Consider the following 13658-nt stretch of genomic DNA (forward strand, 5'->3'; position numbering starts at 1 on the left):
TCTCAATCTTCTCCTTGAATGCATGGCTGCTCCCCTCCCATGCTCTAACTCTAGCACTCACATGACTAGGCAGTCAGCCAAGTTCACAATCTGAGCTGGCCAACATAGCCCTACCACAGGTGGATTTACATGTCAAGTTTTCTTTTCAGAAAGGCACGATTACAAAGTTCTTGCTGCAGAGTAAGAACAGACCAAGAAGTTTTTATTACCAAACTAACTATATAAGCAGTACATTTCTTAAAAAGATGTCAGTAATCAGGTACCTGATTCAGAAAATGAGGAGTGTACCTCAAAATGTATCATGGAACCAGATTTGATGAGGTTTTGGTGCTTTTACCGTAAACTCTACTGTCTTAATTATTTCAGTTGCTAAGATCAAGCCTTTCTGTTAGGGACTTCGAACTGTCACAACACGATGTGCCTAAGATACAGTGCTCCAGCTACAAAATCTTAGGGCACCTAATAGTACCTACTGCCTGCTCTGCTGATGCAACACTTGGAGGAACAAGAACGAACATTGCAAGTTAAGCAATCACAAATTTCTTTATTTTATTTATCATTTCACATTAAATAATGCCACTTTATTGCATTTCAGTACAAATGTTTTTATAAAGTCCTATGGCCAAGGTATTTCTTGTACTTTTATATACATATTTGAATCAGAACTAGTAAGTATTTCCAAGACATAGCGTAAATACTGTGAATACTCATCTTGCCAAGATTTATGCAATTTTAAAGAAATGAGAAAATGCATTCCAGTTCTAGTTCAATGGGATTACTTGCATGCTGAGAGTTAAGCCTTTTCAGGTTGAATTGGATGAGTGACAAGACACTTAAAACCCTAAAAATATTTAGCTGTATATTTCGGTTCTTATTTTCCACTCATAAAACAGTACCCTTTAGCAGCAAGTTTACTTTGCTGACTTTGTTGATGCTGAAAAAAAAAAAAGGAAGAAAAGACAAGAAAAATGGGCCAGGGTTTCAAAAGTTCTTCTGGGAACTAGATGTCTACGTTTCATTAAAATTTAATAGGATTTATTTGCTTAAACTTTTTAGGTTTCTTTAAAATCCAAGCCAAAACTGAATATCCTTAAAAGTTTCAGAATGATTTTAAGGGTAAAGTATAATGCTTGATTCATCTAAAATGCCAGCAACCTGACAATTTCCTGTAACAGGAGACATTGCTTAACCAGATACAAGTACCATTATATTTAATAATCAAAGCTATCTGTATAATGGCAGAAAAGATAAAATTTAATAGATTCATTTCTTCTCTTTATGGGTAATGAAATAAGACTAATAATGGTTCTATTTCAAACACTAATAGGCTGTGGGTCAAGAAGTGACCCACCTGCATACTGATGAATTCTAATACAGATTACACAGCAATGAGTGGTAGTAATTTGTTTTCCTATTCTTCACATTTATTACTAACTTACTGAAAAATAACTATTATGGTAAAGAAGGAAAAGAAAAGAGATTGAAGACTGTATCTTCATATGCATTATTTGATTTGTTTGACAAAGCAATATATGAGTAGAGGGTTGGACCAGATGACTTCCAAAGGTCCCTTTCAACTTAATTCTACGACACCACTGAAATACTTCAAGGAGAAGGGATATGAATAAGGGATACTTATTCTTGCAGGGGTGGGGAGGAAATTAACTGAACTGTGAAGAAAATCTTTCAGAATTCAGAACTGATTTTATATTAAAAAAATAATCTGCATTTATAAAAGCTAAACATTTCTAGAAATAAAGTCTTAAACTTTTGTTTCAAGATTACCTTTAGAAGTAGCAGATGTACGTATAGAAAAAGAGCTGACAGAAGATGCCAGCTATACATCTTACTGAATACCACAGTAAACATATTAAATTCACATTAAAGATGTAGTGGTTTATTGTATGCCATTACCTCAAAGCCAGCAATAACTGCCTGAAGCCCTAATATTTTACAGTATAAGGTAAGCACAAGAATGAAATCACAAGCTTTTTAGCAAAGAAATAGTATTATTTCACTCATACATGTATATGTTAAATGCTGGATCTTCAAAACAGTTCATATAGACTATCTTTAGCAGCAATTATACAATGCATATGCTATTTACCAAGTAGAAGTCAAATTATGTAAGTAAAAAGACAAAAGAAACATTGCACTGTAAGGAATAGTGGTTGAAAGTACAATATCTACAGATGCAGGAACAATGTTTGTTCTTAAAAAAGAACATAATGAATTACATTACTATAATCACAACAGCACCTCATGAAAGTTATACAATATATGTTCCATTTCATCTTATTCTAAAGTTTTTTACAAAACAGCTTCCATTTTAAGTAATTTTTTGACCACTTCATTTCATTTCTTAGTACAGCTCTGTATTTAAAAAAGTAACTTTATAAAAATGGCACCTTTGGGATCAGTTGTTTCTATAAGAATACCAAATTCAATCTATACTATAAGTTAAAGAAAATATCCAACTTTCAATACTGATTTTATTTTAATACATGAACTTTCAGACCTTCACACCACTGCCAGCAGAAAAATTCAGAAAACTTTTTCAAAATTAAGTATGCTAATGTTCCTTAAAATTTCATTATTTTTCTTATAAACTAAAGAAAAATCCATCTTCTAAATTTAGGTGCCTACATCTGTATAATAGGCAACAGCACCTCTACTGCCATTAGCTGGAGATCTAGACATTACAGTGAGCAGAACTTGGTTCAGTTGCCTAACTACACATTATCTAGTGTCATCTAGTCAGATGCTATATGTTATCAGACACCTACACAGAACTGGCAGATATGACACATGATCTACAGGGCACGTGCACACCTCTGAAGCAGCAGCTGAGGCCAAGTCAGATGTTCTCTGGCATCTTAAATGGCACTGGACACTTCTATAAAGCAAATGAATTGATCCCAGTGGAAACTAGAGAGCTATTCTGTTCATCCAAAAGCACATGTCTATAACTGGTGAAGTGAATAGCTTTGTATTATTTAAAGCAGATATCTCCATAGATACCTCTATGTAGGTGTCTTAATTTGCAAGCCCAAAGTCAGATGTAGTTTCATATAAATTAGGCTTCTTGCACAGATGGAAGGACGGAAATCTAGAAATAATTACTATGCAAAATATTTTAGCACACCTTTTCCTAAAAAATGGTTCAACAGATGTCATGGTAAACTTTTTGATTTTACAGAGCTTGTTGTACTACATCCTGAATCAGTACAAAGTAGTAACTCTTGGTTCAAGGAAGAATTCACCACAGAAAGAGCTCAACTAAATGATGCCAACTCAAAGTCTGATCCATATTAATTTGAAGTTACTTGAAAAAGCTAGGATTACTATAACCAAGCATTTTTTCACAATGTCTTTTAACCTCTGTTGGCTGTAATTAATCCATATGTTTAACTCACTGAAGCCTAAGAATTCTTCTAATGTGACAGCAAATCAGGAAATAGTTCACAGCACTTCACCTATACACCTTACTGCATTAAACTGAAAAGATTCATAGTCTGAAGTTCTGGCCCTAATTTTTTTTTTTTTTTTTTAAGTTTATGGAATCTCTTTTAATACTGGATTCAAAGACAGGGAAGTTGCAGAAGGGAAAACAACTGAACAGAAATAATTGAAATTGCTAATACTTACGAACTTAAGTTTACTTACTATTGACATCAGTGTTAGTATGTAGTGCTGTAAATTCTGCCCATGGTGACGAACCATTTTCGTGTCAGCTGTAACCATGACTTCTACATATCTTGGATAAGAAAGAAAACGTTTTTTCCTGGAATGTGGATTGCCACCATCCTCTATAGATAGGTTATTTAAAGCATACTCTAAACTGTGAGACTTCTGTAAAACATTGCTCTCTTCATTTAAACTGCTGAAGGTTGGATGTAGTAAAGTGCTTTTCAACTCTTTTTCTGTAAAGTAAAAAAAGATTTACTGTTGAATGCAGTTTCTAAATTTAAAAAGAGAAACAGGCAAAAGGCTGCCCAAAATAGACAAAGTGAACTTACATTTATGATCTTATTTCCAAGACAACCATTGCAAGAACTAATAAAAAATATATTAAACATGGAAGGCTGTAACAGGAACATCAAATTAGATGTCTTGTGCATTATCAAATAGTTCTATCATATATGGATTCATTGCTAAAAATCTTGCTAAAAATTAAGAGATAGCAGTATTATACAGTTCCTAGAATGCAGTATAATCCAAACACACAGGCTAGAAGGAGATAAGCACTACAGCTTAAGCAGTGCAACAAAGGAAGCAAGTTAAGTATTTTTATTTTTTTTAAACACACAAACCTTTGACACCAATGGAACCAATCAAAACAAACCATAACAAAGACTAGGTCTGAGTCCTGGATTCAAGTCCCTATTGACTTTTTCATTTGTATAACATTATATTCATAGAGTTTACTTCATAAGTACACATCAAAATACTTCAGTGACTTCCTTGACAGCTTCGTTGAATATTCATTATGTAGGATCAGGTTGTAAAGAACTATAGAACCTACTCAGACACCTCCAAACTAAGTACCGTAATACTTCCAATTATCCTGTATCGTCCAGTCACCAGAGGCTTCTGATGCCTCATACATAAAATCCATGCATTGATCGGGGAGTCACCTTAGCAATAGCCCGCATAAAAATACTTAACTGAGAAGCATATCTGAATTTTGACTAGTCTCCAGAACTTAAGCATCTAACCGGACACTTCAGCCCCCTCAGAACAAACCTCCACTGTCCTTCTGGAAGCTAGATTTCCTCTCAAAGCTAGGCGCCAAAGGATATGTCTCCTAATCTTTTTATTCTAATGACTTCGCTACTGACTCAAGAATTCAGAGATCCCAACTCTGTCATTCTCCACTAAATCTATGGATTTAAATCTATGTATTCCATATTTAAAGGGAAAAGCCCTCATCCATAAACTTTAAGCTACTTTTGACAGGTCAATAGTCCGTCCTCTTTAAAGTTATGGCACAATGCAGCCAGAAAACAACAGTAGAGGGACAATAGAGGGACAAAAGTAAGCGCCTTAAAGTTTGCTGAGTAATTGTCTAAAAGTCAGTCGCCAAATATAACTATGATAATTGCAAAAACTATTAGCATTAACAATAATGAGGGGAGAATTTGGGGACTGGCTTTGAAAAGGAACTTGCCCATGAGCACCTACGTATCTTAGATGTGTTCAGATTAACTGAGTTTGATGCACTGAAGAGAACTGGCTGAAGCAATCTCATATGCACATTATCTTTACTAGAGCACAGAAAGCATCTGATATTTCAGAGTACTGGCTAAATGGGAAACAGCATCTGTATTTAAAGTGGGAGTTTAGGACAAATTAAATTTATGGACCAGCCAAGATGAATTCAGTACCAGAACAAATCAAATTAATTTTGTTTATAAACATCAGAAATCAACAAGTGCATGAGTAATAGCTATCATATTTATCAAAACCACATTACGATAAACTCAGATGAGCTTCTCTGTATTAAGGAAACATGTATAGAGAAAATTCAGCAGATGTCCTATCCTGATTTGAGGAAGGCTTGTACCTTTTTCGTTAGCAATTTAGTTTAGAAGAAACCAGTACAAAGTGAGGAAAAAATTAGTTAGACACTTTTTGAAATTGGACCATGATAATTACTTCTAACTAAAATGATGTACAGAATGCTATGCCTCTCCCCATCTTCTGTCAAGGTTCAGGGACGATGTGAATAACCAGGCAAGACTAGCATTAAAGGAGACAAATCTCTTCTTCAGAAGGACAGAAATTTAACAATATGAAGTTTTTCTCCATGAACATTTCTGCAACTTTGCTCCCCCAAAAATGACAGTAATCCCTGACTCAGCCTTTTGTAGTTGCTCAAATAAATGAAAAGGGGGAAAATGACGATATTCTGAATGCTTGGAGACTTCTTCTCACACTAGGTTGCTTATATTAATAGAATTCTGATACCAACATAGAAAAAAAACAAGCCACACAAACAGAAAGACCTCTACTTTGGTTCAATGCATATTATTCATCATTAACAACAATAAAAAAAAATTGGGAATAACGAAACTTGCTTTATTTTCAAACAAAGTACTAACTCCTTGTTCTGCAGTGACAATCAATGAATAGATAGCATTGGCTTCCTAAATTAGAGCTAAAGAAAAGAAATGCATTCACCGAATTCTAGTGAAAGGTAAGACGATCATAATGGTTGCTTTCTGGTCTTCGTATCTACAGAGGAACAGAATTCTCAACATATTGTTTCTGAGTATAAATTATGCTTTAAGAGTTTTCTAAAATTAAAAACACTAGCCACCCAAGCTACACCATTATTTTTGTAATTTATATTTTCAAACATCTGGACAGATATTCCTTAAGAAAGTGAAGTTGAAATTTTATTATTTTCCTTTTCTTTAGATACTCACATTTATGCACTCAGCCTTGCTTAAACATTCCCGAAGTGCAAGTACATTCAAAATGCATAAATGCAGATTTCAGTCTCATGAAAGGTGTAGAATTTTAATTAGACAGGATGTTTCTAAATGCCAAGCTGAACCAAATATAAGCTGCTTTCTCCTATTGTGAATCTCCACCCAGTTGTGTTTTCTTAGAAGCCACATAAGTGAACCTCGTATGCTTATATCATGAGCAAAAAAAAAGCATTTATGTCACTAGACTTAAAAAAAAATTTTGTTTCCAACAAAATGAAAAATATTTTTAAATGGCACTAGTATAATAGTAAAGGTTAAGAATGCATTGCTCACGCAGGATCTTCAAAGGCTACTACATCATTATATCCCAAAGCAAATGGTATCTCAGTGTTTAGAATGAGTCTATGGACACCTAAAATTTCCAATAAATCCTTTCTAATCCCACTCTTTTGTCTAGTTTTAGTACTTTGATGGTAGCTGCAGGTGCCTTTCTTGCATCATACTATTTTCCAACTATGAAGATGCATACATAACTATAAAAAACAACTACTGAAAGTTTTCTGCCCCACTAAAAACATTAAAGCACAGGCTTTCTACTCACTGCTCCATGGTATTAATAAAGCTTTTTTTGTCTTTCATAGTCACTTTCACTGCATACATTCTCACTCTTACGTTACTTTGCTTAATGATTAACCTATATCCTGTGAAGCTATGAAAGTACAACTAGTCACTTGTCACATATCCTAATAGTATGCTTGTAAATTACTCCACTGTCCTTTATTTTAAATAAAACTAAATATTATGAATATGTAGTATGAATAAATTATTAAAATACTCATACAGAGAAAAATCTACTTTAATGGGTAATACTACATACTTCCATTATTAAAGACGACCAATGTCCTGTACTATCTGTTAGACTTGCAATAAATTCATTATCTTCTGTGAATATAAGAAACAACTACTCCTGTGGATCTACTCTTTAAATATTTACATCTGGAACAATATAGGTGTAAAAGTAAACCCACAACAAAATTCTTGCAATATCATGATTTTTTTTTTTTTACATGCACATTTTGTCCTACATTTGAATTAGCCACTGGCAGAAAAAAGAAATGGTTGCTACGCCTACATGAAAGGAATGTGTAGGTTCTAATGGAACAATCTGGAGATAAATATTATGTACAAAATTTAAAACTTGCTTTTTTTTTTTTTTAAACATCTGACATTTGAAAAAGTCACATTGAAATTTGAAGGATGACTATACCTGAAACTTCACAGGGCTTATGGGATTTCTGATACTTTTTTTTAAGTTCTTCATGCCTGTATATAAGATGTGGTTTGTTATGCTCATCTTCATGTTCACCTCCATCCGCTTTCATCAGAGGTTCTAAAAAATATTCACCATCATGTGCCTTAAAGGTGCCCATCTGAAAGTAAGAAAAGTAATTGATTTACTTTCCACTAAAAATACTGATATAAAAAAAATTCATTGAAATAAACTATGTATGATACTATTTTGAAATTAATGGAAGTAAATTTGCACATGAGACAGAAGAAACTTCAGTGAAAGCTGGAGATGGAAGCTTCAAGGTAAGGCAAAGAGAAGTTTGCTTTCAGAGACTGGTCTCACCAGAATACCTCATAACAGACTACTTTGTGTATTAACAATGTATTATAGGTAATCACTATACAGAGTTAATGAATCAAAGGAGATCACAAAAATAAAGGGAATCTAGGTGCAACCAAGCAGGACCAGCTGGGAACTGTGCACAGGGGAGCAGAGGCCATCAAGAAATTCAGGATTTGAATGCTGTCCAAATTCTAGACTCATTTGCTGCCTTCTGTCCTTCACATAATTTATATAATATTTTTCTTCTAAAATTGCATTTTTCCCATAGATTAGAAACAGTGTTAACCTGATATTCTTTTTAAAGACTTTGAAATGAGTTCCAGGAATTCAAAGTTGACAGTTTCATTAATGCATTCTTCTCCTCGATTTCTTGCCCCCTCCCCCTCCCCGATCTATAGCAGGCACACATGGGTAACTATGTAATGGGAACCAAAGGAACTTGATTACTAACAAAAGCACTGGCACAGATACAAAGAAAAGGAACAAACATTAAGCTCCTTTCCTCCACCCCCTGCCCCATAATCCATTCAATTATGAAATCCTAAAACAGAAACTCTTCTTTCTCTCTGCACTTCTAACCAAATTCATAGTTTCCTATGGCTTAAGTACCTTCTTTCAGGAGACTATGAGGAGGAAAAACCATGTAAGAATTTCATCAAATTATTTTCAGACTTTTTGGCAACTGCCTCACTTCAGCCAATTAAGCACCTAGAGGGAGCAGGTGCACTGCATCCTGTTAGCTGTTTTCCCATATTAGTGAGGCATGACCAATAAGAGAACAGTGATAATCTACATAACATGGTTTAAGAGATTAAGTGTTCATGTCAGCCTTGAAACTCAGAGTTACAGAGAGAGTGGCAGAGCAAGATACACGAGAAAAGTGAGAATAGTTTTATTTCAAATAATCTTTTAAAAATCTGCTGCAGACTACCTTAGTGTGCAGGGCATTGTACTGGAACTATATATCCCCTTGGATTTGGGATCCTTCGAGCAGTTATCAGTTTTCTGTATTTAAAAATCTGCTAGGCTTCAGGCATGTCACACTATCTGTAATATTGCCTGATACATGGCGTATGTATCATCAAAATTACAGTTATTGTAAACCCATTACGACTGAATCCTCTGCATCACCTCTGCTGCAGAATGAAAAAAGACCCAGCTAAATACTATGTTCAAGAGTGTTTAATCTAACTCGCAGAAACACTTTTTCCTCTCAGTTTCATTTAAATTCTTTGCAAGTAGTCTTCATGCTGAATCCTTTATATGTTCAGTTTAGCCTTCTCACATCCAGCGTTTCCAGGGCATGTGGTTTGTAGAGGACGGCAGACCGAGCGTACCAAGTACGCTATGTGCCTCCCTGGGAAGGGCCTCATGAAAACAGATAGCCATAGCTTGTCAGTTAGTCCTAAGTAGGTGCAACCTTCTGGGCAAAGTGACAGGGACAGACAAGAAGAGCCTGTCACTCAGGGACAAAGCAGCAAGAACTGAAGCTAAGATTCATGTTGATTTTTTTAATATAAATTATTAGAGTCCCAATTACCAAAACATGATAAATTTGACCCCATGCTATTTGTGAATACTAACATGCTAATTGATTCTTTTCTCCTGACATATCTAGAAATAGGGCTTATGGTAAGAGAAATTTCAAATATTTTAGATTTAACCGAAAACTTTACCGCTACTGCTTTATTCCACGCATACATTTTACTTCCCTCCTACTACTCCTAATAGCTACAGCAGATATTCTGTATTTGTTTCTTTAATGGCTTTTCCAACTAACAAGCTTTCAGATTTTACAAAGAAATGGTTTCAGCTACAACAAACATACCGATTATGAGAATAGTAGCACAGAACTAATAAGGAAAGAGTTTGTGCTACATTTTAAACTAAATTCAGCTTCCAGAATATCAGACTTCCATTGGAAAAGATGAATTGCAAGAACAAGGCTGTATTTTCCTACCATTTCACACTCAAAAAAAGGTAAAAAAAAAATCACTAAGACATATGTTTTGAGTGAGTTTGATCACTTTGAAAATTCACTCAGACTCCTAACCCCATGCTTAGACAGCCAAGTGCTACCAAAGGGAAAACGTTGTCTAGGAATTCAAAACCACATTTATGCACCATTATCCTATCCAGTGGATTGGTAAGAGTCAACATGAGGCATCATGACTGATCTGAGTTACTCTAGGATTGCTGATACTCTGAAAGAAGTATTCTTGCCTTGCCCATCCTCTAGATATGCACTACCACACTCCTCTGTTTACACACTAGCAATAGAAATCACGCGCTCTGGATACCAACTCCTCTGTGCAGTTAAAAATCTAAGCCTCCTACCAAAGAAAGATATTTTAAAGCTATTTTGCAACTGAAATAGCAAGGGTCACCTGGAAAGGAGAATCATTTTTCCTGGCAAAAAAGCAAATTTATATCAGCAAGAGTTTAGTGTAAAACCAGACCATCAAGCAACTCAGATGGTGCTGCAAAGCCTGCACATCAAGCTGAGCCTAACAATGAATACACAATGTAAAATGCCTGGCAACATCTGTGGCTCAACTTTTATTACTCTAAGTATCTATCTCAACTGACACATGTATCTCAACTGAAACCCAGAATCCTGTGCTGAAAAAAGGCACACTGAAGTCATCTAGAGAGGGGGAAAAAAAAGCAGGCAATTCTCCCTCTCAAGAGGTACTCAGCAGTAACCATGCTCATCTTCACAGTAAATGATTAGAGAAATTGCCTAGAAAGCTAAAGAATGAAATCTCCTTCATTGTACCAAAGAAAATACATAATATACCATAAACTTATAGCCCAAAAAGTTAAGACAGACAGCTGGAGGGGAATAATCCTATATTATGTTTCATGACCTTATAATTATTCTTAGCTTTTTGTTTTAGGTCAAAAGATTAATACAAGGCAGCACAATAGTGGCCTTAAAACTGGAGATTCCACTTTTTAAGATACTAGGGCTAACTATTTTAGAAATACGGAGCTAGGCTCCTTCTCTCTCTCTCTCCAGCCCACTGATTCTTGCACAGTATCCCAGAATCAACTGTCTGTTTAGATATGGAAGAAAAAGTGATCAAAAAGTCTGTAACAACAACAAACTTCCATTCCTTCCTCAATGAATTCTCTCCTGTTCAACAATGTATAGATAAACAAGTAATTACTACCACTGACTAGTTAGGAACACCTCCCACCAGCAGGCTACAATAAATTTTTTTGCACCTCCTTTACTCAAGTTGGGAAGAACTCATATCGTATGCAAGAAAAAACAAGGCAAAGAGATGAAAACAGTGTTCACTCTTAAGAAGGGTATATGTTATTTGTCATTTAAAACCCAAGAGGACATTGAGCTTGAAGCCAATTACAATCCTTTAAATTCTCTATGAAGACTAAAACTGGATTTTCATTAGCTATACATGGTTATCTCCTCATTCTCTTAACACATAGGTCTACAAAAATTCAGTCAGCAGTTACACTGTCTGTTTCATAGTCCTTCATTCATGAAAGCAATACTTAATCTGGTGACAGACTCCACTGATACAAACGGAGCTACTGACGTGAGTTAGGCACTCACAGAAAAGGTCTGAGATCCAAATGAAAAATACTTTTGGTAAAACCAAATAAACCAAAGTCACTTAGATGTACAGAGGCAGGTTGCTGAAACAGGAGCCCAAGCATTTGCAGGAAATGAAATCAGAAATGAACTGGATTTACTTATAATCTACAGATGCCTCTGAAGTCATATAACAAGAAATCTGCCTGAAACATTCTATTTCTGTTCTCAGATAAAGAGGTAAAAGTACATTTAAAAGATCTCTTCAGTGGAAGTGGAGTACAAAATTGAAAACAGTCTCTTGCACATCATAAATAAGTGGTCCAAAGAGGGAGTGCTACCCAGGACTATACATATGCATAGTCTTGAGGAAATTTATGAGAAAACCCACATGAGAAAGTTAATTTATTTCTTGGATTTAAAATACTCTGGAAGAGTTAGACACTTTATATTAAATCAAGGTTCAATGGATCAACATAGCTACTCACAATATATGGTATGTCTTAGTGGTTTAAAGTGGCTTAAAACTGCATAGTCCTAATCAATGCATTTGCTCTATTGCAAAAGTAGTAGAAATAAATATTGCAGAATTTATGGTTAAAGTATGTACCATGCCCATATACAAATTACATCCTTGTGTAATGGCAACTTCATAGAACACATGGAAAACATAAGGGATATATAGCAGGTTTCAGAAACGTGGAATTAATCTTAATATGTCCAACAGCAAAATTGGAAAGGTTTCAGAAAAATGCTGAAAGAACAACTGAAGTTCTGGAAAACATGACTCTAACTGGCAGACTCCCTCCCAGGTAAGCTCCACTCCTGTACTCAAGTATTTTTCATGCCCTCATGGTATGGCTTCTTAACTCAAGCTCAAAAACGGGCAGGTAGTTTACAGCAAGAGTACTTTCATGGTCAAAGTAAACTACGAAATCCCTTCCTTGTGTACTATTTTGTTCCCTTCTCCCCTCCCTCCCCCGTGTATTAATTCAAAACTCTTCTGAATCATGTGAGAAGCCCTTCACCCTTTTCTTCCTGCTCCACTGTTACAATGTTTTCTAATGAAAGACTTAAGTAAAGCTTAATTAGTTCACTGAAGAAAAAAGTATTAGAGGTTATCTGATCACAGTACACTGCCAACATCTGGAAAAATATTTCTTCTAGAAGATAATTCAGCTAGAAACACAAGAGGTAGTGGTTGCAAGTTAGTGTATTAATTAAAACTAGATCAAATATAATAGAAATAAGAAAATAGTAATAAAATAATAAATAAACACCAGCTAAGCAACAGGGAAGAAATACTTAGCAATGAGTAAGTGTTTTCTGGTGGAATGCCTTTTTAGAAGTGACTGAAAGCAATGTTATATTTGAAGTTCTTGGAGAGAAACAGAATAAAATGCTAAAAGCTTATTATGGGGGGGGAAATCTTTCATTGTAAGTTTAACTATGATCTAACTACATCTCCTTACAAATTCTGTGATGTTAAAGATTTCATGAGCAGATAGGAATCACACCTTTAGCACACTTAGTCACACCTTGAACAGAACTGATGAGGCACCCACCTACGCTCAGAAGTGTCCTGGTCTGGAAAGGCACCTAATCACTGGTTAAATAAAGTTACATAATCCCAGATTGGAATTTAAATTACATGTAAACTCCTAAAGGGATCTAACCTATTTGTATGTTTAGATCACACCTGATCTAACCATGCTAACCACAGCACTGGATCCAACGTCCTTACTGCCAAGTTACTTTCACTCAGGAACACATACACACAAAAAACCCCACGGTATCTCCATTTTGCATAACACACAGGGAAAAGAATATTCTTGCGGGAAATGTAAATCCTGGCTCTAGGTACCCTGAACATCACTTTGTAAGGCTATCCTAGGCAAGAAAGTCTGGCTGAAGCCTGGTAAAAATGGTATTCCAGGATTTTCCAAATACCATTTGTAACAACAGACTAGCTAAATAGCAGAGAACTTGAGAGAATGTTACAATAACAAAGACAGCTGAAAAGAGC

At 35.2% G+C, this 13658-nt stretch overlaps 1 protein-coding gene across 6 annotated transcripts in view; it reads right to left on the reverse strand.

The window, feature by feature from the left end:
- The window catches only part of ADAMTS20 (ADAM metallopeptidase with thrombospondin type 1 motif 20), a 104490-nt gene that overhangs the window by 82372 nt on the left and 8460 nt on the right, over positions 1-13658 (reverse strand). For all 6 annotated transcript variants that reach the window (XR_008574670.1, XR_008574671.1, XM_054809978.1 and 3 more), the window contains exons 3-4: positions 7705-7867; positions 3667-3923 (exon numbers count right to left, since the gene is read on the reverse strand). Coding sequence is in view for 4 of the 6 variants with exons in the window: in XM_054809978.1 (XP_054665953.1) it covers positions 3667-3923; positions 7705-7867 (420 nt within the window). In the remaining 2 variants the exon portion in view is untranslated. The remainder of the gene's footprint in view (positions 1-3666; positions 3924-7704; positions 7868-13658) is intronic.

Source organism: Grus americana, chromosome 1, assembly GCF_028858705.1.
Source record: "Grus americana isolate bGruAme1 chromosome 1, bGruAme1.mat, whole genome shotgun sequence".
Classification (NCBI taxonomy): Eukaryota; Metazoa; Chordata; class Aves; order Gruiformes; family Gruidae; genus Grus; species Grus americana.